This window comes from Balearica regulorum, chromosome 4 (genome assembly GCF_011004875.1).
Source record: "Balearica regulorum gibbericeps isolate bBalReg1 chromosome 4, bBalReg1.pri, whole genome shotgun sequence".
Classification (NCBI taxonomy): domain Eukaryota; kingdom Metazoa; phylum Chordata; class Aves; order Gruiformes; family Gruidae; genus Balearica; species Balearica regulorum.
In genome coordinates this window covers 22,435,326-22,462,158 of record NC_046187.1, presented here as the reverse complement: position 1 = coordinate 22,462,158, position 26,833 = coordinate 22,435,326, and the positions used below count along the sequence as shown (strand labels likewise).

The 26,833-nt window shown below is 42.4% G+C and overlaps 1 protein-coding gene across 20 annotated transcripts in view; it reads left to right on the top strand.

Moving 5' to 3' along the window:
• Positions 1-26,833, top strand: part of EPHA5 (EPH receptor A5) — a 226,705-nt gene that overhangs the window by 138,149 nt on the left and 61,723 nt on the right. For all 20 annotated transcript variants that reach the window (XM_075751394.1, XM_075751393.1, XM_075751404.1 and 17 more), the window contains 2 exons: positions 21,166-21,290; positions 24,104-24,263. In XM_075751394.1, the coding sequence (XP_075607509.1) occupies positions 21,166-21,290; positions 24,104-24,263 (285 nt within the window). The remainder of the gene's footprint in view (positions 1-21,165; positions 21,291-24,103; positions 24,264-26,833) is intronic.

Genomic DNA, 26,833 nt, shown 5'->3' with positions numbered 1-26,833 from the left:
AATGTCAGTAAATTGCTATTTCATTGTCTACAACTTATGCACTGCCTCTCATCAGGGAGGTTTTTCAGGCATCTGGTTTGTTGATGGGGAAGCTGAGGCATGGAGATGTGGTGTGACCGGCTAGAGGGCACACACCAAGGCTGGGACTCTTCTTGCTGCTCCTCTGCCCCTGCTGAGCCCTTCCCATAGGGCTGGGAGCCCTGAGCTGCATTGGAGATGTTTCCTAACCTGTTTGCCAGACTGACTTTAAGAGCAGATAAGAGAGGCTGGTCAGAGTCCACTGGAGATGGGCTGATGGTGGGTTGCTGGAGTTTGGCTTTGGGTTTTGGGTTTTTTTCTAAATTGATTTCAGTATTACTGTGGTTTCTGTTTTCACTGCAGCATGAAAAGTAGAAATGTCAGTCAATAGTATACTTATCCAAAGCATTTAGTGAACTAAAGTATGCTGAATAGCTTGGGGAAGAGTGTAGTGTGGGGTCTGTGCTCCCAAATCTTAATTGCAATAGCGACACTTCCGTTCTTCCCTCTTTTACACCATCAGTCAGGAAAGATAATCTTTGATCCAAGTCCAGCTGAGTGCAAGGTATTGCCTGCAATACCTCTGGTTGGTGAACTGTGCTTTGCTAAAAATGGAGCCGTTAATAATATGACTGTGTCCATTCCAAGTGGTTGCAGATTCCAGTGCCCAGGGGATTAAATTTAACTAAAATCCCAATCCTTTTGACTTTCTATCCAGCAGGAAAGCAATTGCTACCTCTTCAGAAAATACGCTGGGTTTTGTTTGGCCTTTGGCAGTAATAGTATTTACAGTGGCTTGGCAACTATTCACTGGTGAGGGTCCAAAAAAAGCACTTAACAAAATCAAGTGATAGCAGTAATGAAGTGCTAAAGACGCTGACACTTTGTTTATCCTCTTGAGAGCTTAGCAAAGATTTCAGCATCTCTTCCCGGTTTCTCTGCCTCTCTTAACTTTTGAACCTGGATCATGAGACAGCATCTGCCAGGGACTGGTGAGGGGACCGCCTCCCAGCCAGAGGCATCACTGCTCAGGGCTGTGTCAGGCTGTCCTCCTGCGGGATGCCGTCGTCCGGGGTCACGCAGCCCTCTGCTCCCTGCTCCCCATGGCAGAGCCCCAGGCAGGTGCCCGAGGTGCACTGGTGGTTTGATGGGAGAACATCCAAATATCTGAAGTATGGGGCTGTCAGGTCTCCTGCCTCCATGTCTCCTACTCCAGCTACTCTGCCTCGTAGAGGTAATGATGTACTTCTGGGGCTGGGGCACGCGTGTGGCTCCTGAAGCACCGGACCCTGGCAGGTCTGTGCCCTTTTCCATAGCAGGAGAGATTTGGTGCCACATCCAGAGCAGCACAGCAGCCACCTTCTCCCTTTGCCAGGTGGGTGCTTGAAAACTTTAGACATGCCTCCAGTCAGATGTTTTTATAGCTGCCATTTAGCTGAATCCAGGAGTGTTTTCCTCTCTGAGAGAAGCAGCAGCTATTTTTCACAGACCAAATGAAGCCACCTGTTGAGTTAACTGGGCTTCGTTCAGTCCCCAGGCAGCCCTACACAACCTTCAGGGCCCAAAGGAGTCTTTGAAGTACCATTGAATTTCATTGTAAATGTCTCAGTCATTTACCCTGAATGGAAGAGGGTATTTTTTTTCACTGGCAGGCATGAATAAACTCTCTAGATTGCAGGAAATAATCCCTCTTAAAAGAGACTTAAAAGCACTGTCTTTTAATATAAGATGGGAGGAGGCAAGAAAAAGGAAACCTAGTGCCGAGCTGTGCCTAGGACTGCTCCAGCTCTTCTCGAAAGCACTGGATTTTGTTCAGTGATTAGAAACAGAATAAATCAGATGAAAGGAAGGGAGCTGATGACAGGGTGATACATGTGTCGGAGAAGGGGAGGGAGTGGCAAAGGAAAAGCACATAATGTGGGTGACTTTAATTATGTGGAAGGTGGGAAGATTGACTTCCCCATCCTGAGCGGGTGTGTGAGAAGATACATTAGTCTATATTCTATCAGGGGTTGATGAGGTCTTCTTGAAGATGTTAGTAGTTACTTGGTAGAAAAAAGGTGCACTCACTGGCAGTATTTATGAGAGCTTTAATTACATTTCACAGACTGAGTTCCAATTAGAAGGGAAGGGGAAAAAAAAGAGGAAAGAAAAGATGTACAGCATGTGTTAAGAGCACAGTGATAAATCTGTGGGTAAAGATAATGGTAAACAAGGTAGCTGTTCATCACGGCATCATTTGCACACTTCTATTTTTAGGTGTTTATTCAAACTTCCCTCCCCACCCCCAACACAAGCAAAATGCTCATAAAGGGGTCAAACACAGGCCTCCGTTATTCATCTTCCAAGATGGAAGGCAAAGATCATTTGCAATTGCTGCAGTACAAGGCTATTACTTTTTTTTTTGCCAAATCATTAACTGTGTCATAAAACAGCACTCCAGAAAAGGCAGACAGAGACAGATCGCAACATTTGTCTGTGTGCTCGCGTGAACAGTGGAAAAATATCGCTATCATTAGTGCATCCTTTCACATTGTGTTTAATGCTGCAGGTTCCCACACTTAGAATCATAGAATGGTTTGGATTTGGTTCGCATTATCCTTGTTATAATCTCACCTAACTGACTTCTTACCCAGGTGACCATGATGTCTGTTTATTTTAATGTCAGGAGGTAACACTGAAAGGGGGAATGTATACATTTCTCAGCACTGGCTTAATTCTCTTCCTGCTGTAGTCAGCCAGGGACTTTGCCATTTACTTCACTGTAAGAATGGTACCTCCACATCTGAGTGACTTTCACAGAACTCTCTCATTACATCCCTTTCGCATGCCTCGGAAAGAAGCTTTTCTGTCCACTTTACTTGTGGTGTAAGCTGTTTACCAGTATCTCTGCAGGCGATGCAGGTAAGAGATGTGTTTTGTCTAATGGCATCGGCATGAGGCACAGAGAATACCTTGGATCTTGCAGTATCAAGTAAAGGTAAGTCTGCAAACAGTTCATGACCAACACTGAAATTCTGGCTGGAGAATAGCAGGAATTAGCTAGTGAGATTGCTTTCATTTCAGGTAACATCATTCCTCTCACTGATTAATAAAAGGGCTAACAACATTTCTTAATAGCGGTGAAATGGCTACAGTGAAGCCCTGACAGTACTTCAGCGAATGGGAATTTTTGCCTTTCTGTAATTCCATGACCACAGTTGCAAAGTTAAAACAGATCAGAGAAAACTCCCTTTTCTTTGCTGATGTTGAAACCAAAATCCTTGTTTATTTAAAAGTAGCTATGTCAGGAGAAAGGTATGATGGAGTATAATTGCAAAATTCTTATTTGGTAATTAGTATCTTGCAGCCATCTTAATGCTATTAAGAAACAGGCATAATTGCACGTAGGAAGCATATATTTATCATGGGAGCTGGCACTTGAGACCATTAGGAAGTATCTGTAGCTTTGCTGTATGCTGCACGTAGATTAATCTAGTTTAGGAGACTTAAGAGCCTGTCAGAGAGGCACTCCCATCACCCGAGCAGTTGTACTGTCAAGTGGTAGAAGAGCGCTTGGAGAGGCACCAGATGTTTCCCATAGCCCTGCTACAATAACATTGTGGGTCCCTGATATTTATGCATTTCCAGAGATTTCCCTGTTGCTGGCTGCAATATTCACCACTGCCTGTTTTATATACACACACAAAAGAAAAAAAAAAATTGGTGAGGGTCAGGAGGGAGTAGTGTTCCTCTCTGTTTGAGCTCTGTTGTGCAGGGTGTTAATGTGTGCCAGCATCGGAGGAGAGAAATCTGGGCTCCTGGGAGCTGCTGGAAAGAGGTTTGGCTATGAAATAACCCCAGCTACATGTCACAGGCGCAGGGCTCTGCAGTATTAAATGAAAAAACTGTTGGGGATTAAACCTGTTCTCTTGTCAGCCCATCAAAGAAAGTATAGGTAGAAGCAGCTTATTGTGGAAATAAGCAAGACTGGACATTGTGGCTAGGACCAACTTGCCTAGGGAAGAAGATTTTCTATAAAGGATCATCATGGGCAGCTCAGTACTCAGGGTTTTTTAATTAAATGTGTTTGGGAAGGGATGGACGGGGAGGATCTTGGGGGAGAGATTGTTTCAGCCACAGGCCTAAAGCTACCACCAAAGATGAGGTTGTACGTGCTTCAGCACATGTTAACTGTGAACCTTGCAGTGCTTTGCGAGGGACGTGAACATCCCTCCACACATTTTACAGACTGCAAGAGAGAGTGAAGTGATTTTTCCCAAGGTCACGCAACAGCTAAGCAGCGGGGTTGGGAAGACACCAAACGTCACCAGAGTCTGGTGGCACTGCACTTTGCTGGAGTCAAGGTTGAGCCATACAGTTAGCTTAGTTTATTGAAACTTAGGTTTCTTGACTACTTTTTAGTGTGCTGCAGAGGAATACAGGGTTAGGGATTGAATCTTGGTGTACATCTGAGTCCTTTCTGATGAGGACTGCTGAACAGTACAAGACCATAGATAGCATCTCTTCCAAAATGGAAGATTAAATGTTTTCTGTGTTAATCTGCAGCTGACCGTAGGTCCAAGTGGTCTTCTGTTTCATTCATTGGTTTGGCTAATTCAGTACCTGGAGGGATATATTATGTTTCCCTTAGTGGATCAAATTCTTGTCTTAGTTGTATGGAAGCTACTTGTGATGAAGTCGGTGAATAGTCTCTCATGCAGGTGACTGAGAGGTATGACTTGATGTATCAAGTAGATTTGATCTTCCCAATTTTTCCTCTGGATGTCTTCACAGCTGCTGCTTGTGTTTCTGTTTGGGCTTTAGAAATTTTGGCTCTAAAAATAAATTTTTCCCCAGGGTGCTGAGAAAGCAAGATTCTCTGGTGCATGAAAGTATAATAATTGTGATTTTCATTCTTTTAACAATGCAGTGTCTTGCACAACTGCTTCCCCCCGCCCCGTTTTGTGAAAATCCCTTTGCCCAGGTCATTTAGTATATAGTTGTAGTATATGGTTCAACATGCCTTACTGAGGAGAAGGTGAAGCAGAGAGCATTGGATTTATTATTGGGTCAGTGACTGAGATATTTTTTGAGTTACTAGACCTTTATCATAGTGACCATCCTGGGTCTTGTCGGTAAAGAGATGATCTCAAGAATTAGATCACTGAGGTTATAATATACTGCTGTGTTAGACAAGATTCATGGCTGAGAGAGGATATGGCATTTAATGGCCCTTTTAAATGTCACATCCAGGCTTTAAAGGCCATAGTCTCAGAATAAACAAAAGAGAATGCTGCTAGCTCCAGCAGCTTTAAAATGAGCACCACCCCAGTGAGGCCAGTGGGAACTCGCGGTCCATATTTATGCAGCAGATACCAGACTAAGCGGCCATTGGAAACCATGCAAGGACAGCGGTATCTTTCTTGAGATACAAGGTAAGATGTGCCTACGCGGTCAGCATGCCTTTCATTTAGCAGCAGAAAGAAATAAGTAATATGAAGTTCTTATCAGAGCGATGCACAAGAAGTTAGACAGGCATTAATGGCTTGAGTAATTTTGGTTGGAGCACAATAAATAAAGTGATTGTGTACCGCATGAAGTAATATATGTCTCTGCAAGCGCTTGCTTGGCAGCTGTACGACTGGATGAGATTTTTTTTTTTTTTTCTTAGCTATGTAACATTTTGAATGGATGATAACACTGAGAAAAATGTATTTCCACTTTTCTCAGATGCATTCATCACTAGTAGAAAAAGGCCCATGGGAGGGTAATCCACGGAGCTGAAATCTGTACACTGTAGTGCTATATAGTATAAAAATACTTGTGGACAGTTCGCACTGATCAGATGTGATAGTTCAGTGTCTGTAGGCTTTTTAAAATCAGGCTGGTTTTATCATTTTTATAGACTGATAAATGTTACCAAATTGCTTGGAAATGCACTGAGTCTTCAAGGGACATTCAACTTTAAAAAGCACACTTGAAGCATACATCCTTACTTAAGGCTTTTCTTGATTTTTTTCTGGATGACTCATGAAAGTGTGCATGTGTATATTTAAAAGTGTCCTTTTCTATTTTGTTTTTTTCAGATTTTCAGCAAGTAACTATTGTATTGATATTTTTTTATATACTTTTTGTCTTCAGTACTAATTTCTAGAACAAAGTTCAGTTATCTCTTAAAATGTTCTTTTTTCTTTTTTTTTTTTTAACCAAGTTTACCCCCTTTTTCTAATCGTGCCCTTGCTTTACCCAAGCGGACATCACTATTAGATATAAATGTGGTTTTGTAATTAAGGACACAGGGCAAGATGGGCAGTATTCCAGCAAGTCACTGCATGGTAAAGTTTGGTAATCTGCCCCCAGGGGTGAATCATTATAGATTTTAAAGGAAGGTGAAAACTCAGTGGTGTTTTGTGGGAGGGCTAAATTATCTTTTCTGGCCTTAAAATCTAGGGATATTGATTTAAAATTTATTATCTTGGTATATCTGCTGCCTATAAATTTGCAAATGCAAGTTAAACGAGCATAAAACACGTTCTGGTTGAGTCCAGTGTATTTGTAGACTTTAACTAAACCATTTTAAATATTGCTCTTTTTGTTAAGCTCGCTTAACTGTGCGTAGCTCTCTTGGAGTAATTCTCATTTTTTAGGGGACAGTCTAGCAACATTTGAATACTTCACTGTAATTGAATCCGGATGCAAACCCAAGTCTTTGTTATTCTTGCATTCACTGGAGCGACCTTGATAATGTGAATGCTTCACCTTTGCTACTCCTTGGAAGGCGGTCCTGTAAAAACGGGATCAATTACATGCATTGCTAGGATCCTGTCTTCAATACCGCTGAATTTAAAACAGTTCAAAGCTAGTTAATGGGCTTTCCTCTTGTATGAGGGGGGGTGAGGAATAAACAAAGGAGAATAGAAGCTGAATTGTTTGAGAGAAGGTAATCTCTGTTTTGTTTCTGCTATAGATTAGGGATGATCAATTATCATGTCAGAAGGCGGAGAAGCTAATATACCCCAGAATCTACACGTACTTATTTAATCATCCTGCCTGATGCATAGCATTCATCATTCACGTTTTTAATGCCACTTACTGTTATCGTCTCACATTTATGCAGGGCACATTTAAGGAGAGAAAAGTCATCCTGATAGGTAATGTCCTGGGGAATAGAATAGTGGTGAAACCCATAGGGTTCAGTTTCTGGCTCTTCAGCCTAAGTAGCTTGAGCCCTGGCCCCATGCAGATAAATTGTTGTACAGGTCTATCTTGATCTTGGGATGACAGCCCTATGGATGGCTCAAGTTGTTGTCTGAAGGAAAACCTTAATGAACTCCCACCTGTACTGGGTGGGTAGCCCTTAGTGGTGCTGTAAACTGCTTTTTTCCAAGAGCAAGTGGGAGCTAATATCATCACAGACCTGTGAAGGATGCGGCCAAATGCCTGTGAGCAGCTGGTATTTGTGCAGTAAGCTCTAGTAGCCACCCCATCCTGCCACCTGCCTTGTTTGGACTACTTTCAGCCATCTTCAAGGCGCAATTTCAGCCAGCCAGGGGATGAGGTGAGCACTCGCAGCATGAAGGTTGGTCAAGGAGGAGTCATAAACATGCAGGGTAGTACCAAACAGGAAAGTATTTTATGCATTGTAGGTATGGAGACATGCATGTACGTATTTTGTTTCCTCACTAAACTTTTTGGTGGTCCGGTCCACACACTGAATAAAGATGAAGGTGAGAGAGTTGGAAGGAGTAGGGAACTTGTATGATTCTATCCAAGACATCCCCTGGTCCAAGTTGGAGAAGAGAGCCACGAAACTCCCCTGAAGGAGAAGCCCCCAGTGACTGATCATGTTGAAATTCCCTTTTCTCTTCTAGCAGTTACAAAGCTGGGAGGAGATGAGTGTTCAGTATAAGGAGTGGTTGTGAACCAAAAGAGGAATCTGGATGCAGTGAGACTTGTCTCGCCTCCATCTTTCTATAATGAGGTCTTGGGAATGCTGGATGAGACAATATCACCAAAGCCTCAAGATATGTTTGAAGTGCAGCTTCACAAATTCTTACTCTGAAGCACCAAGTTGCTTGATTCCTATAAGCCTCTTCCTAGCCATATCTAGGAATATGAAGCCACTGTTTTTGCTTTGGAGCCAGGAGATGGGTGGATCTAAAATGTGGACTTGTGGCACATTTTTTCCCCTGATGCTTCAGAGAGCAGTGCTTTCAGAAATGCAAGCCAAAAAAGCAGAAAATTCCCACTCTGCTATTCTGTGTGCGTATATCTCACATAATTTTTGATCAGTCATACCCATAAAGCAGTGAAAAATATTACCGCGTGAGGACCAGCCACCAACATGTGTAGATGGCGTTAAACAGTGTATGGCAGGCAGAAACCTATTTGACTGCAGTTCTGCTGCTGAGGAAAAGCTAAAAACCTGTCCATTTAAGCATCACATGTGCAGCTACAATTTAAAACATCTGAAATCTCTATTGGGACCATTTAGCTTCTGGATGGCAATGCTACCCTCAGATGCTCGGGCTGTTTCCCTGTTCCCGTAGCACTGCCCCGACCTTTAGAGCTCATGCTGACGCATCTGAGTAAGCAAGTGCTTAGGACACACCCTGTCAGCAGTAGAGGGGAAAAATTGGACTAGAGAGTCCCTGTACGGTCCGTAAACTGGGTTTTCATGTCAGAAGTGTTATGGAGTATTCTTGAGTTTGTCTCAATCCTTGTCAACACCTTCAGAAACGAACTGGACTGGAAAAGCCTGCCATATTTTGTCAGAAGAGAGTCTGTACTTCCTGCAGGAAGGTAACGCCTCTGCAGAGTGGGAGAGTCAAGAGCCATGCTTTCATATGCCGCTGCATTTATCCCATTCAAAACACTGATGCTCATCCCGGTCTTTGTGTTGCTTGGTCGTGATCTCTGCAGTTTTGCCTCAGCAAAGCAATTTTACACAGCGCTCGTCTTTAAGCACACAACTAGTGCTTCTGCTTGGAAACAGAAGTTGGAGACAGTTACTATATTATGAAAATAAGCCTTTATCACAAATTTCCCTGTAATTTTCCTTTTTGTCACTCACGTAGGGTTTTTGTTCCATGTTTGAGCTCAGCGTGGTGTCGCCAAGTTGCTTGTGATTTAAATAGAAGAAGCCGGCTGTCAGGAGTAATGCTTGCAGGTATTCCTTCTTTTCTTTATTTGCCTTACAGCAGTGCCTGCAGGCCAAAGCAAAGATTGTGCTGGCAGCATCTGAATGGTTAGTTCCTGCCCCTCAAGTCAAAATAGATAAAGGAATTATCATTATCTTCATTGCACAGACAAGAGCAGAGAGAGATGAAGTGACTTGCCCATGGTCATGCAACGAGTCTCTGGCAGAGCCAGAAAGTAAAGTATTATTTCCTCTGGTCTGATGCTTTTATCCCAGTGCCATCCTTTTGTGCGACTAGCCACTTTCAACAATTTAGACTTTTCCTTAACATCTCCTGGCACAAACATGCAGGCTGGTAAATCGCACAAAATGTATGTCTCCCAGATCTCTGCCTTTCAAGATCCTTTTTATTTTTATCATTCACCTTATGATGCCCAGCTGCCTTTGTAGAGCTGCGTATCTGGAAGGATCTCAGGGTGTGCTTGTCTAACCTGCTTTAAAACCTCCAAAGACACTGATTCCACAGGTTCACAGGGTGATTTTTCCCAGTGCTTCATTATTTTTGTCCTGAGAAAGCTGTTCCTAAATTTAATTCTGTGCTTGTCTTGCTCCAGAGACAGCAGCCTTTTACTTATTTGGAGACTCATGTTCTGTTTCAGTCTCTTGTTTCCCTGGGACTGAACAGCTCTGCTTCTTTCAGTCTCTGTTCATAGCTTTCTCAACTTGTGCTTATTCTCCAATGCCCTCTTGGATTCCTTCAAAATGCACTGTGTTTTTCCCAACTTTCAAAATGGGGCACAATATGAATCCGCCAGCTCCCTCGAGCACTTTCCCCTTCTCCCCAAGGACCCGATAAATCACTTCTCTGCCTCCTGGGAAGCCCCAGGATGAAGCTCCAGCTCTTCTTCCTTCCTTCCAAAGGGGCATTGCATGCTCCCATGTTTCACACTGCAGCGGTTACCCCTTAGGAAGCTGAAGATACCCACGTTTCCCTTGGTAGTATCAAGAGATGTTTTCCCAAGCACCTTCAGTGCACTTTGGTCTGCACTGAATTTGCTAGTTAGCTTCATTTCAATGCTTGGAACCTGAGATTTTAGGGGAAATAGTACCCATGGTCTCACTTAAGTGCCAAAAAACTGGGCAGAATGTCTGGGTTGGCAGCAAGGATGAGATCTGTTAGATTTTTGTCTCTATTTGCCATTTCCCTTAAAAATAGTGATAGCCTGGGCAACATTTGCCCTGATCCAGAAAAGCCACTCTCAATCTGAAACCAAGGACAGAGTGGGAGTGGATTTATGGATCACATGTGTATAAATAACCACAGGTATATAAACCTTTCCATTTCAGCTCTAGTCACTTTGAGGTTTTACTGTTCTAGATTTCTGTTCTAATATAACCTGTTTGATTTTTGTTTTGTTTTGTTTTGTTTTTTTAAAAGAATTTTATTTTAAGCCTTCTGGTCTTCATTGGGGAACTTGCTTATGGAAAAAGTCTGGACCGTGGTTCAGCAAAGCTGTGGCCAGCTCAGGGTCCTGTCAAAGGTGGTGAGCTCATGCTTTTCTCCCATTTATGAATGAGACATGAGAGAAGAGCGGTGGTGGTAGGAGGGACCAAGTATCATAGGAAATCCAAAACTAGCTACAATGGGAGTTAAGAACTTTGCCCGTTTTTCCCTCTGACCTGCTACATCTCTTTACTATCTGTTCTTCGAGCGGAAACATAAGAAATTTATTTGGCTGCCTCTTGTTTCACTGGGGTGTTTAGTAATTTGGCTTCAATATTAGAATTCATCAAGAAGACTGATTGGTGTATCATACAGAGTGGCAGGCTTGGCAGAGAAGGAAATTTCCCACGCAGTTTAAAAATGGTCCATCAATTTACTGGGTTTAGAGTTTGATAGCAGCTGGAAGAAGAATGCACCAAGTCTTGTATGAATAAAGGAGCCAATTTAGGAATTAAGAAGGTGAGTTATGTTAGGGAGCAGGAACGTACATGTTTTATGCATTTTATTCACTAGCTATGGTTTTGTTTTGTTTTGTTTTTAATAGCGTGTGGTTTTTAAAAGGAAGCTTTTGCTTAAATGCAAATAAGATATTAGGTTACTAATGATAGGAAAGGCACTGGTGAGTGTGCTGGAAGCTAACCTGATAAATGCACTCAATAATGATGATTCTACTGCAAAATGCTGAGCCCTGTGGCTGTGATCCAGCAAAGTGCTGACAGCAGTGGTAGTACTCATGCGCTTAAAGTTAAGCATTTTCCCAAAGCGCTTTGATGGATCAGAGCTGGAGTCCTTATCACCTTGCTAGGAGCAAATTTATAATAAGAGTCTTGCGAGTCAATAGTATTTATTCTTAGGCTTCACAACTAAACCACTAATGGAGTATAGGGAAATTACAGCTCTTCTTTGGCGTGAAGGAATCTGGCTCTGGTCTTAACCACAAACTGTTCCCCAGCTTTGAGGAAAAGCTTATTATCTTGATTTCCAGAGGGCCTAGAAAAAAAAGAGAAACAGGTATTGCAATTCCCTGTGGATCTGTGCCCTCTAGGAAGATATTCCTTCACACCTCTCTTCCCCTGCTCTTTGTCTTGGGTATGCCTAGCCCTTTTCCCTGAGCACAGTCAAACCGTGATGCCGTAAGGTCTCCCTCTCCCTTCCCAGGATCAGGATAAATTACAGCCCAATAGGAACTCTCTGTGCAGGACCCAGGGCTGATGCTGCTCTAAGTACAAATGAATGTATGCTAGGCCTGGCAATTGTAACAAAATTTCCCAAGCAGTGAATTATGGCCATGGCCAGTCTTGCTGGACCAATTTTTTATTTATTTATTTTTTTAAACAGTCTGTAGTTTTATGAAGGGGATTTTGCACCACGGTGCCTGTAACTCTGACTTTGGAGTCCCTGCAAAATACAGGGGAGTGAGTGCAAGCATTCAGGTTTCAAGGGCAAAAAATTACTGTGGTTGATGTTACAGAGCATGGTGCCCTTTGTAGCCTTCATTGTATAGACAGTTCTTAAAATTCTCATACACCAGTGTTCCTGATAAGGCATTGAATGTGTTTGGGTGAACAAGCTGGATGTAATACTTCCCCTACCTCGAGATGAGTGTGCTCAGTATTATGTAGTTGTCTATGATAAATCTTGGAAATCACAGAATGAATGAAAATAACAGAGTACGGAGGATTTCTTGACGACTGAAGTGCCAGGACATGTCTCATTTCTCTACGTGCCAACAGTGAGCATTTCCAATGGTGACGTTACTAGTTAGCTTGCACTTCTAGTCTAAACTACCACTAATACCATTATTCTCATTTACAACTTTTAAGATTGCTGTGGGCAGTGCCTATCACCTGCAGTTTTCTCTTGTGGTACGTGATCATGTTTTCCTAAAACCCTGTGACAGCCAGCCATGTGAATCTGCAGGCAGCTTCCACTCTTTAAGAGTACACGCCTCTCATCTGTGATTGCCAGGAGCCGAAAGCATGTCTGTACAACTCTGTAAACAGAAGGCAAATGGCAAGAATCCAATTTATTTTTTGAAATCATGTGCTTTTAAGAGTCTTGCCCAAGATTATGTTTAGAGATGGCAGTGATATGTGATACATTCCATTAAATATTCTGGCTCCGTTGTATATGGGGTGGTATGCACATGAGGAATGACAAAGAAGTCTTGCCCCAAAGACTCTACTGCCCAGATCCTGTGATGTCTTTAGGCTCTGCTAGTAATCCTGTTGCAATTGCAATGTATGGTATCTGTGTCACAGCATAGCTTTGTTATGCTAAATTTTTTAGAAGTTACTTGCTTTTTTTGTGGTGAAAGCAGTGATTTTTGGAAATATTTGTGCAGTCAGCAACAGGGCATACAGAAAGGAGTGCTGGAGGTGAGACATTGCTATGCCTGCCTGGGTTGCCTCCACAAAGGTAGGTGCTTCGGTGAGTCTTAGGAGTATTTTGCTAAGGCAAAATATTTTATAAGTGGCAAATCTTGTGTTGGCTGTATCCACTGTCCTTCAAGGAACATGTGTTGAGCCCTGCTTTCTACAATTAACACCGTATTTTGATTAAGAGGAAAAGACTGCATACAGATGCTTTAAAGCTATTCATTTTACTGTTTTCAGAAATTATACATCAATAATTAGTAATCAGTCTTGATAAAAAAGTATATTTTATAGATAGATTTTTATAATGGACCACTTGGTGGGTAAGGAATTGGTTGGATGGTCGCACTCAAAGGGTTGATGTCTGAGTGGAGACCAGTGATGAGTGACGTTCCTCAGGGGTCAGTATTGGGACCGGTGCTGTTTAACGTCTTTGTTGGTGACATGGACAGCGAGATCGAGTGCACCCTCAGCAAGTTTGCTGACGACACCAAGCTGTGTGGTATGGTCGACACGCTGGAGGGAAGGGATGCCATCCAGAGGGACCTTGACAGGCTAGAGAGGTGGGCCCATGCGAACCGCATGAAGTTCAACAAGGCCAAGTGCAAGGTCCTGCACATGGGTCGGCGCAATCCCAAGCATGACTACAGGCTGGGCGAGGAATGGATTGAAAGCAGGCCCAAGGAGAAGGACTTGTGGGTATTGATTGATGAGAAGCTCAACATGAGCCGGCAGTGTGCGCTTGCAGCCCAGAAAGCCAACTGTGTCCTGGGCTGCATCAAAAGAGGCGTGACCAGCAGGTCGAGGGAGGTGATCCTGCCCCTCTACTCCGCTCTTGTGACACCCCACCTGGAGTACTGCGTCCAGCTCTGGGGGCCCCAGTACAGGAGAGACATGGAGCTGTTGGAGAGAGTCCAGAGGAGGGCCACGAAGCTGATCAGAGGGCTGGAGCACCTCTCCTATGAGGACAGGCTCCTATGAGTTGGGCTTGTTCAGCCTGGAGAAAAGAAGGCTCCAGGAAGACCTTATTGCAGCCTTCCAGTACCTGAAGGGGCCTACAGGAAAGATGGTGAGGGACTGTTTATCAGGGAGTGTAGTGACAGGACAAGGGGTAATGGGTTCAAACTAATAGAGGGTCGATTTAGATTAGATGTTAGAAAGAAATTCTTTCCTGTGAGGGTGGTGAGGCACTGGAATAGGTTGCCAGAGCGGTTTTGGATGCCCCATCCCTGGAAGTGTTCAAGGCCAGGTTGGATGGGGCTTTGGGCAACGTTGTCTAGCAGAGGGTGTCCCTGCCCATGGCAGGGGGGGTTGGAACTAGATGATCTTTGAGGTGCCTTCTAACCCAAACCATTCCATGATAACACAAGTTAATATAACGAGGATTTGAGTAGTGATTTTGTACACACAGTAATACTGTTCTCTTGCTATTTGTTCTTTTAATACTGTTTCATAGGAGTAGCTACATATCATGGAGGATTCATCAAAAGATTTGTGGCAAGAAGCAATAGGTCCTTAAGGGGGGATCAGTTGATGTTAGGTAGTCGCTGTTAAACAGAAGATACTTAGTTTCCCTTGGTTTTTCTCTTTGCAGTTTCTCTCCTTGCAACCTCCTCCAGGAGATGCTCAGAGAAAAGGCAGCATTGAATTAGGTGAATTTAGTGTGCATGCAGCCCTCCTTCCCCCAAGCTGTGCTAGTGCAGTGGAATTACAGCAAGAACAGGGTATTGGAGCACAGTAAATCTTGAAGCCTTAGACCACACCGGTGCATTTCAGTCCCAGTCTCAACCAGGCATATCTCCTGAGCTGTTACACAGATCAGAAGAGATTAACCGTTATCCCTGTGCTAATGCAAATTGCATGCAGATTACTTCTATTATCTCTCTAATGTGAGTATGAATTGAAGGGTTTTTCCTGTTTTGTATCTTCCAACCATGACCACTTCTCTGTAGTGGGGCTGCTGATAATTAAAAGCATCAGGTTAGTAGTGTCCACAAACCCACAGCATCCATCCCCCTCTCTTTGCCTTTAGCAAAGGTGGTTTCCTGGTAGCTTAAGTCCAAGGATTTGAAGTCTAAAGAGAAATTATCTGAGGAAAGCTTTGTCAAAGAAACAACAGGCTCTGCAAGAGAATTAGGCAGCAATTTGGATTTCACCTTGCATGAACCCAAACCTGTGTCCAGCTGTGAGGCAGCAAGGTCTGGGAGCACCTTGGCTCTGTGACCAGCTTCGGCCTCAAGTCTTGTCCTACTGTCGAGCTCAAGGAGCTGCATTTAATCTCTTAGGGACTGGGGTGGGAACCACCTGAAAGATCGCCCCTTTTCATGTGAGATAAATCTGGTTGCTTGGATTAGCTATGGACTTATGTTACAAAAATGGGGCCCTGCCACCACTTCTGTCAGTGCCACTGAGTGCTTGAATTGGGTTCCTCTCTCATGTGTGACCTCTGTTTCAAGGCACATATCAAGGCGTCTCAGGTTTCGGAGGCATTCAAAATGAGGGTGGGTAGCAGAGACTGTAAATTGGTCTAAGACCTGGCATTTATTTCAGGTGTTCGTCTCGGGAGGTAGAAGATGTGAAGAAATACTATATATTTGTTGCCAAGGAAATTTAAAGATTGTGTTCCTCTTTTGATATTTGATGTGTGAAAAGGACCCGTGTGAAGTCCCCATCTACTCAAGAGATACCTTGAAAAATCATTCGAAAGAAGATGACCTCCATATATAAACCATGGTTTAGGATTGGGCTTGTATTTGGCACGGTGTTTGACTTTAACCCTGGGGCTAAATTTACCCCCTTGCATTATTTACGGCCTGTGCATCATTGAAATCCCATCTAAGATCTCAGGTAGAATTGAAATGGCATTTGATGCTACGTAGTCCAAACACCTTTCATTCCCTAGACTTAGCTTTCAGAAGCACTTACAAGCACCTGCAAACTCGGGTCCAACCTGTTTGCATAACCAGCCAGGCACAGTTTGCAACTACTTGTCCTCAAGGGAGTTTTGAAACCCGTTATCAAGCAAACTGAGGTACACTTTGGGATGTTAAAAATTGCAGCACAGAAGTCAAGTTATGATTTAAAGCCTAAGTTCTCATCCAGGTATATTATCTGCGGTAAAAGTACCTTTAAGGGAGTCATTGGGTGTTGAGCTTTTCTAAAAGTATATCGTTTCTATACAGAAATACAAAGAGATAATACAGTGAAGTATTTTTTGTTTCTTCTCAAAGCAGTGTGTCTGTTTTAAGTAATGTATGTATCTTGTTTAAAATGAATCTACTGCTTGAAGCCAACTACAATTTCACATGACTTTAGTGTGAGTTGGTGAATAATGCAGGTCTTGCTCCAAACTCCGAAGTCACCAAAGGCCTGCAAAAAAAAAATTCAATAATGTCATTAATTAGAAACCGAGTGAAAAATTGCAGTATACCAGGCTTTTGAAGTGGAACCAGAATTACTTGTCTTGTGGTTACTCTTCTGATACAGGTTTCATTTTCTTCCATTAAGCCTTGCTTTAGAAGTACATTAATGATAGCATAACTCTTTGGTTTTATGATGACAGGTGAAGATATTGATTTAATGACAAGCATGAATTTGACTTTTAAATCTTCTAGGGTAAATTCAGACTGCAAAAGAAACGTTGGCATCACATTGGAGTGAGGAACCCCAAGGTGTATTGTGAGGTCCGAAGTGTTAGATCCCAAACATTTGCACATAGAGAAACCATAATCATGGTAAAAGAAATTGCAAATGCATGAAAAACACATGAAAATCCATAGCATAGATGTCTATAAAAGGTGATGTCTATATCTATAGACATCTGTGTAATAGATGTCTGTAACAGCAGCGAGGACAGAGACGGTAGCAGCAGGATCTTCCTGAAGCCCAGATGCCCGGAGAGCCAAAGGAAGGAGAGGTGCCAGCCCATTTGTCTGTGTAAATCAGCATCTCTTCCTGGGCTACTCTGGGTTGCTCCAAGTGAGGATCTGTCCTGGCAGAAGTTAAAGCTGGATTGAAGGTCCTGGGCTGGTGGCTTGGTTTTTGCACTGACAGTGAAGGGAGCAAATATTTTTTCTTTTTTTTTTCTCTTGATCAGAAGGGAAAAGCTTCACTGGCTGTGGGGCTAAGGGTCAGGTGGGGACCCATTACCTGTTGTTTCTGCCAGAGTGGAAAATACCAAGGCAAAAGTAATTGGGCTGGAGAAAGCATTAGATAGACCATGAGATGTAGAAAGTGAATTATTTGTTTTATCTTGATGCAGTGGTCGTTCACCTGATAACATTATTTTCTCTTAAAATATAATTAACATTTTATTCCACTAAGCATTGTTGTATGTTAGATGTTAGTGGGACACAGCACAGTATGTTCTAAATTCTGGGTTTGGTGCCTAGATGGCTAATTCAGTGCTAATGTCATTATCAAAGGTTGCAGAGGAAGAATGTCCTAAAAGGTCTATTCCTCATGAAATCATCTTCTGTAGTTATTCAGATGTGACTAATGATGCATCTTCTGCAGAAACTTAATTTATTTTGTGTTTCCCCTTATTCTTCTTAAGAAATGTTAGAAACAGAGAAAAAAAAAAAAAGTAGAATCGGTTTTCTGTGCTTTTATTTGCTTCCTGATTAATTTTGGTCTCAGGAAAGCAAAAATGTACATTAGCAATTTCACACCTTGTTACATTTTCTGTTTGCTTTCATCACACGCATGGCTGTTTTCATGAATGGCAAACATAAACATAAATGATGTAATATCCCTCTTTGATTTTGAGTGTCTTGCTGAGAAATTAATGCATATGTGCAGATTACTTGTAAAGCAATGTCTGAACAATTCACGATGTACATCCACCCTTTGTAGTGTCAAGGCAGGGATCTAAACAAGACTTCTGCCTGCTTACATAAGAAACATGGGAGATTACAGCTTTATATATCTTGACTCCTATGTGAATTTATTTTTTTTTAATATGTTGTACTCCAAATTAGAAGTGCTCCATGGCTTGGTTTCTTTCTGTTAAGGGGATGCTGCCCTTGCAGAAGCAGTGACCTTTGAAAAGCAAGTCTCAAGTAATCCTTTTATTTTCCTGAGATCATATAGCACAGTATCCAGTTGCAGGCTTTTAAGATGGAATGATTGCAGACTTTGTCTGCTTGCCTGGTTTGGATTACATTTTGTTTGACAGAGAAAACTCTAAAATACTTATACCTTCCTTCCTTCAGTTCAGAGCGTCGTAATCTCCGTGTGTTGAGGATGCAGACTAGTTGCTGTATCATCCCAGCACCGCTGGGATTTATTGAATTTACTTAATTGGCCTTTATCTCACAGCTACACTTTAACGCTTCTTTTGAAGGAGATTCAAAAAGGATACAGTTACTCCTTTTCTAATTTACTTTGAGAGTTGGGTTACTCATTTTCTTATCTTCCCTCCTTTTCCCGGTGGAGCAGAGCATTCTGCAGAGCCACGATTGCATGTGTTAGAGACTTGCACGGCGAGAGATTTAAGTCCATGAAGCTGTTAACTGCCCAAGCTTTTTACACACTGCTTTTTAAAGAGGATGCTCTGTTTTAGGGGAGTAGGGAGTTTGACAGGCATTTTTGAATGACTGGTGGTCCATTTTGTGTTGCACTGTGCTGATGCACTGAAGGAGAGCTAAACTCCCCTGAACCTCCCAGGGAGAGATTTTGCGGCAGAGTTCAGGAGCACTTGCATCATTCTCTTGTTTTTAAAGCACTTGTGAGCCTCAGTCCTATAAACACTTCAGGAAACCTCAGTAAAGTGGATGAAAAGCCCATTATTTGGTCAGGCCATCTTGACACTGAGAATTGCATGGGTTTTGCCTTCCTGAGAGGCATTCAATACCAGGGAGGGCCGAGGTCTCCCCTTGCTGCACTTTTCAAGTTTGTTTTTGCTAATAGGAGTTTAAAAAGGTTTAATGCTCAGCTCTGACTTTCTCCATCCTGCCAGACCTCTGCTGCTAGCTCTGCAAGCCTGGGATAAGCGTTGCAGGGATTTGGGGGCATTGGAGAGCAGTGCCGGGGGGGCACAGGTCTCTTTTTCTGAGTGCTTTGGTGTCTCCATCCCCTATATATAGCATCCGAGTGGCTCATGATAAGAAGTGATCAGTATCGTCTCTTTAACTAGGGTTGCAGGATCGCCTGTTATTTGGCACCACCATCCCACAGTGAGATTTATTTTCCGATGCCTCTGAAAACCACGTAGCTCCCCTTTGCATTAGAAGGGAAGTTCATGCTATTTTAACGGAGTTCACTACTTGCCCTCTCTGGGCTAACACATCTGACCACACGCATGTGCACAGACCCTATATCTCCCATGCACAACTCGTCTTGCTGTGCACATGCATGCACAACATATATTTAGGCACCTGGATTAATTGATCAAAAGTCCTATACCAAATTAGCAGTCCGAGTCTAGGTTGTTATTTGCCCTCACATAGGCCATAAAATTGTGGAGGACATCAGCCAAGGGTAAGGTGACCTCTGTGGATGAGAAATTGTTGGTGATCATTGTGCAGTGCCTACATAAATAATGTGATCATAATTCAAGTCAGGGTGGTATTTACTCAGTGGAGCAGTTGTGAGCACGGTGGTGGATGCACAGCTAAAAAGCGAGCGTTGTCTGTGCAGCTTGATGCCAGCTCTCCAGCAGAAAACAGTATGGAAATGGCCAACACCTTTCAGGATCCTCTAAGAGCCAAGTGGGGGAGAGATTAGTAAACAGGAGTGAGAAAAACTGGGGCTGAAGAGAGACTGAGCTTGCTTTAAAAGAGAAGGTTTGCTGCTAGACTTCAGTCCAGGGATAATTGTCTGGAGCTCTTCCTTTACTCTTTTTGGCTGAAGATCAGACCTGGCAAAATTAATTTGTTTGTTGTCTTTATTTTACTTAATGAGGCCTTTTTTAGTATTATGATAATTAGCAGTCTTGCATACAGGAGAAGTGGTTTGGTTTTTTGGGTTTGGTTTTGGGTTTTTTTTAGTTCCAAATACATTTTGGAAGATAAAAACGTGGTCATTTGCTACTGCTCTTTGCACTCAGTTCCCCGTATGGCCACAAAGATCTTTCCCGTGGGTCTCCCCAGCCCCCCTGTAACCCTTGCCAAGAGCTGGCCTGTCCGGAGGGTGAGTCAAAGGCCCTCGGCCAGGTGTGGGCTGGTTTTTCCCCTGGAGATGCTGCTCTTGGCCCTGTAAATTACAGATTATGAATTTCTCCCGCCCCCTTTTCTTTTCACTGAGTGTTGTTTCCTAACCTCTGGCATGAAATACCTGGGGTGTTAGGGTTGCATTGCCCATAGCAACTTTTGCTAGGGAGCTGGCAGGAGTGGTAACAACCACAACTTGAAAAGGTGTCTGCAGATATCAGACTGAAAACAAAGGATCAAGCCTGTTTGTGATGCACATGTGTGCTGCAAAGGGCAGATAACCTTTCAGGGCTGCATCTTAAAATAATAAGCAGAGCTGGTATAGCTGCTTTCATGCTGCGGCTTCCCCAAGCATGCCACGAACTTCTGAACCGTGATTGCCATTAAAATCTTTACAGTTGCCATTTGCAAGGAATTAGTATCGCTATGCGAGCTGTAACACCCCAGCGATATTTGTGGAGAGCAATTGAATTATAAAGGTTGTAATGGCCTTTCTACCCTGTTCCTTGCTTCTGGAAGGAGGGGGCTGAAAGATTCCTAGGCTTTAACTACTGCACAAGCCAAAAAATAAATAGTTAAGGAGCCCATGTAAGCTAAGGTCTTCTGAAAAATACATACCTTCAAAGCAGCTGAAAGATAGCAATATGTAATCAATATGTAATTCTGATAAGGTAGCCCCCTGACACATTTGAAAAGTCAAGGTGTGGGGTTGATGTGCTTGAAAAGTGCTTGAAAAGACAAGCTGCTGATGGTAGTTGATGTTGGTACTTTGCTCAGGTGGGTGATGCTGGTCAGATCCTCAGCTGCTGAAAATCTCTGCGAATCCAGTTGTGAAAAATGGGCAAATACCACCGAGGTGAAAACAGACGCCGCTGATCTGCAGTAGCTACGGATTGCCTTGTGTTTGAGGATGCACTGATGAGTTTGACTTCAGCAGGGGCAGACCGTCTTACTAACCGTGGTTTTTGTCTGTTCTGTTTTTCTCCTGTCTTGCAGCACCTTCTCCAGTCAGTAGTGTGAAAAAAGGGAAGATAACTAAAAATAGCATCTCCCTTTCCTGGCAGGAGCCAGATCGACCCAACGGCATCATCCTGGAATACGAAATCAAATATTTTGAAAAGGTGTGACGGACTGATTGCTGAGCATCCCAAGTACCTTCTCTTTACTGTCCTATTCTTTTTAGTTATAATTATTTGAGTCATGGAAGGGAATGGAGTGATTTTATGCATAAATCAATGTCAGATTGATTTTGCAGTAAATGATTAGGAAGACTTGAAATGAGGGTGTTGTTTTCCATTAGTGTGCCACTTCTCTTGAACAAATACATTAAATCTGCGTGTCAGATTCCTCTCCAGCCTTATCACATTAAGGTAAAGCCTGCTCATTTGTTAAAAATAGGAAGGGTTGAGGATCGAGCATCTATCTCCTCCCGGAAGCATCAGGCTATCCCTTGCCTTTGGTATTTCAGTTTCTCACTTGATTTTGCATCCACGGTGTGAGAGGAGAAGCGTTTTACAGAGAGTTTGCATCTACTCTGACATGAAGAAGGGCATCCTGGCTTAAAAGCTTGCCTGGGTTTTCCAGCTCTTGTTCTCAGTCTAATGGAAACCACTCTCTCTTCCTACAAAACTTACCTCTTCTAGTCTTCATTTAAATGGCAACTTCTTCTCTTCCTGCGAAATTAATGCAAAATGAAAACAGTAACAAATGCACTTTGTCTAAATAGCACCTTTTGAGCAATGCAGCCTTAGATCTTTGGAAGTCTTAGATTTCCAAAAATCAGGTTTGCAAGAGTTGACTGAATAGCAGTTTCTTGCCTTAGCTGGGATTGTAAGGTATTCTTTTTTTTCTTCTGAAACAGCCAGGCTTTCTACATGAAAACAAGAGGAAAATAATGAAATTGAGTCACACTTCACTTTTTTGGGAGATTGAATTTCTATCTTAAGGAAGATCTTCCATTAGTTCTGTCTGTGACCCAGGTGAAACCACTCAACGTGGGCCAGGACTGAGTCCTTACTCCTCTCTCCTTTCTCTGACCGTGGGAGGGACCAGTTCAAGCAGCCCATGCAAACAGGGGAAGAATTGATACATCTTCTGCATTGGGATAAAAATCAACATTATTTTTGCAGATGAAGGAGCTTGGGCAAGGGCACAAGAGGTGTGAGTGGCTTAAATAGGGCTGAGGTTTTCAAAAAGATTAAAGCACAAAGCAAGAATCAGGATTTGCTAGTACTGGAAATAATCCATTACTGATTCTTTTATTAACTTGTTTGAACGACCATTGTAACGCATTGAATCCTTACAGTGGATTGGCCTGGGAAGATTAGCCTCTAGAAACCTTGATAATGAGCACATAATTAAAGCAAAGAAATCCATATATTTGTTCATTTTACTCAGTTTGTTTTCAAACAAATTGGGAAGGGAGGCGGGATGCTTAAAACATTGTATTTGTGGTCCAGAACTGGTCTGAAATAGCTTCAGTAAATAGTTCTTCAAGTGCAAGTCCTTCATGGGGAGGTGGCTACAGCCAGTCTGAGTTTATGCTGTCTTGATCTGTTTCTTCCAGGCTGATAGCTAAGCTTAGTGTTTTCCATAGGAAAGCTCAAGTGTTTAAATGTTTGCAGAAGCCAACAGTGTATTGAAAACCTAATTGGGCTGACATACAAGCAAAGATGTGACCTAATAATTCACTTGCTGCTTTTTAACCAGTCATTGAGTTAGATTTGGGATGTCATCCTTAATCCTTCTTGTTTGTTGCTACTGTCATTTATATTCTCTTGGTTTTCAGCCCTTTGTAAGGGTAGAATCACAGCGTTCATTTCCAAGGGATGAGAATGACCTATATTAAATGTTTTGGAAAATTTAGTTTTGTCAGATCACATTCCTCTAAGAGAAATCACCCCTTAACAAGAAGAAAAAAAAAAAAAAAAAGCGCATATATATACGTATACACACATATGCACACACATATTTCTCCAAAATAGCCTTGTGTAGCTACAGGCTTCAATGAGAAAAATCTGTAATCCTACATTTGGAGATTCCCAGGGCCTTATCCAGGCATATTACTGTCTATGGAAAGTTGCCCATTAAATTAAAAAGAAAAATCAGTTCAGATCCTAAGAGCTATGCAGAAATCTTGGTAGGGAATTACTAAGAACTCCTGTTTACCTCATATTAATTTGGATCTGAGAGGATATGGTGAATAAAAAACAGTTTCCAAGTTTGTAGACCTTAATTTATGAGCTCTTGTCTAGATTATGTGTTACAGTAAATAATTCTAAGAGTAATTACGAAGCATTTGAACAAAATTTTAATCAAAGAACTGAAACTCTTTCGCATTAGAAACTGATGAAGATTTATTTCAGCAAATGTTTTTCAAGTTCATTGCTTCAGAAGAACAACGCAAAATTAGATATTTTCCTGGAGTTTTGGTTTATTATTCCTTTCCCAAGGTTTAATTCATGGTTCTAGAAATGCCAATGTAAACTTGCATGATGTATAATGTATTATTCTTTTAGGCTTAATTACATTACTGGGAAGTTGTTCTGGTATAAATTAAAATCCCTTTCTATGGGACTTTTTTCCTCTTCCCCGTCTCTTGGGATTGATCTTTGTGTACATCCTGAGCGATGGAAGGCTGCTTCTACTGCAGATGGTGGTTTGGTCCCCGTATTGTCATTTATGGGTGGAAAGTCCCTCTGCGCTGTTACATACCCCCTAGAGTCACTGATTATAAAAGAGAAAATCAGATCTCACATTTTGTACTGCAGAAAGGGCCTCTGGGTGGGGGGTGGGGGTGAGGAAGAGATCCTCAAAAATGCATGTTTCAGTCATCCTTTGTAATGTTGCTGTGGGGGGTCGTTACGAGTCTCTTCTCTGAGAGGCACTATTTGTGTGTTTGAACTTTGTGTTTTTTGGGGTGGGGTGGGAAAAGGACCAGGAGACAAGCTACACCATCATCAAATCCAAAGAGACGACGATTACGGCAGATGGCTTGAAACCAGGCTCGGCGTACGTCTTCCAGATCCGAGCCCGGACAGCTGCCGGCTATGGTGGCTTCAGCCGAAGATTTGAGTTTGAAACCAGCCCAGTGTGTAAGTCCTTTTAATTACTGTCAGCCCATGTCTCTGGAACAGTTACCAGAAACGAGTCGGGGGATCGACACCTTTGCAGAGAGCTCTTCCTTGTCCTGGCCTCATCCCTTGACTTTGGAAACATCAGGCACATCATGACCATGCACCTGGCAGGCTAACACATCTGTCCTTGCTTCCTTGACTCACGTGGTGAGGCAGGAGCTGAAGTCAGGAGGTCATCAGGCTCCAGAAATTCATAGCGTTCCCTGCTTAGAAAAATCCTGTATTTATGAGAGCTGATGCAAGAGACGACAAGGGCTCTCCTCTGAGGAGGGACAGAGGGGATGAGACCTGCTCATCCACACCTCTTAATGGCTGTCTGCAGAGGATGCTGAGCTCTCTTAAATATCTGCATCTGGGGAAAATCCCTGAAATGGTGCCTCTCTGCAAGGGGAAGAATTGAACCAGTGCTAGTGTATTTTGGTGTAAGTTCTGTCAAGTTGAAAGATGGTTTCCGTTGGCTGCCAATGCCACAGCCTCGAGGAAAGGAATTTGACTTGTGATCAGAAATGGGAAAAATGTGCACTGCAGGCACAGGATTTTTGCTTGGCCTGTTACAAATTTGTGGGGTTTGAATTTTTTTATTTTATTTTTAATGAATTTGATGATCCAGGTCTGGATTCTGGAGCAGATTTTGTGATGGGTGAACTCCCAAGGCATGCAGAGGCTCAGCTGCTCTTTCCCTTGTGTTCAGGCACAGCTGTGGGGAAATTCTTTTAGTCCTGATTACCAAATTTTTGCAGAGGTGTCAAAGATAATTTTCTCCCTCAGAAAATATGTCCTATCTATTTCAGTTTGTACAACTGTCATTTATTATTTTTTATACTGTTGCATGGAAGAGAAAATTTATGGTGGAAATACCTTGTTCATTCCTGTGGGAAAGAGCCTATTTTCTCTCTTTTCCTTGGAAATTTAAATTAGCGAATACTGTGATTAGTGTTACTCCAGTTCATTTAAAATTCATCATCTTTGAGAAGAAGATGCCAAGTTGTCTTTTCAATGCATGCTACCTTTGAAGCCGTAATAGATTTTAAAGGAATCATTATACGTGTGCAGATGTAGCTATGGAGCCAGTGATTGAACTAATACAGTGCAAATTGCATCATAATGCAAACATTAATGCAATAAGAATGGTCTATTAAATGTATTTCTTATTGTATTAACCATTAATCGTGCCCTATAAGTAGCAACAAAATCATGTTATGCCAAAAGTTATTCTGTATTATACTAAGGAAATTTTACTTGCAGTTGGGAAGTTTCTAGTTTAGAGTCATTTAAGTAACAGTGTTCCAGACTATTAATAAGTAATACATGAAATATATGCACATTTGATCCGGTGCCATCGGTATGTACAATCCTGTCCAAAAATAACGGCACTTCCATAAAGCCCATCGTGTAAGTATCTGTGTTAATCAGGGTTTTTTGAGGACATCACGTGGTAATATCTTTAAACACTTTAAACCCCTGGAATCATTTGGTCATACCTGCACCCCAGTCTTTTTAGCGTTTTAAAGGCAGAGGACTAGGTACGTCTCTGATACTATGGAGCTGCTGGCATAGTCAGAGGAATACCTCCTGCATGGTCCCCAGTCTGGGAGCTGGGAACTTCTTCTGTTGGACTTCAGCTCTGGCTGAAGCAGGACTTAATCAGGTGTTTAAACACTTGGTAGAATTGAAATGCAACATAAGCCTCAGTATCTTGCAAAATGCAGCTTCATTTGACATTTAAAACCTTTTAAAAAGCAATTATTTTTTTTCCAAGGCCCTGTATAAAATCAATCTTGGTGCCAGGAGTGTGACCAGACTCCCACTGCTTTCCTGCACGTCCCAGAGAATCTGAAAGCAAGCACAGATCAAAATCTCACTGTTAGATCAGATCAGATCTAAACCCAGTTAGAACCCCTCAGTTCAGATCTGAACCCCTTGATAGAGCCAAAGCAAATTATTTTGATTCACGTACAAATTAAAACCTTTCAGTGACTGTTGTGAGAATCAAAAACAGCCTCCAAAATCATTTGGACCGAACAACAGGTTTTGTTTCCAGTTCGCAAGGTTTCTGTAAAGTTATTTGTAATACACTTGGAGGAAATATGAAACAACACACTGCGAAATGCAATGGGGGGAAGCTGTGACTTATTTTTGACTTTTCTCTTTTTTCCAAATTTTGGGGTTTTTTGCCTGCATATGCAATTCTGTAAAGCCTTGTGATGCAGCCAGGGCTGAATTTTTCAGTGGAAGTTTTTTATTTGGGTGGAAGCTGTTGCTGAGTGTATCCACTCAGCTGCTGTCCTCCTTTCCAAATGCCATTGAGCTTGTCTAGCCCTGACAAAACTAACCTTGCCAAAAGCTGGTTTTTGGCTGCATTGGTGAGCTAATCCAGCTGGGCAGGAGTGGGAACATGTCACCAAGTCAAGGAGGGGTAATGCCAGTCTCCCCCTCCGGCTTTAAAGGGCACCAAGGCCCCAGTTTGGCTTATGATTTCAGGCTTTTTAGCTGCCATAGCTCACAGCTGGATTTATCTCATTTCCCCA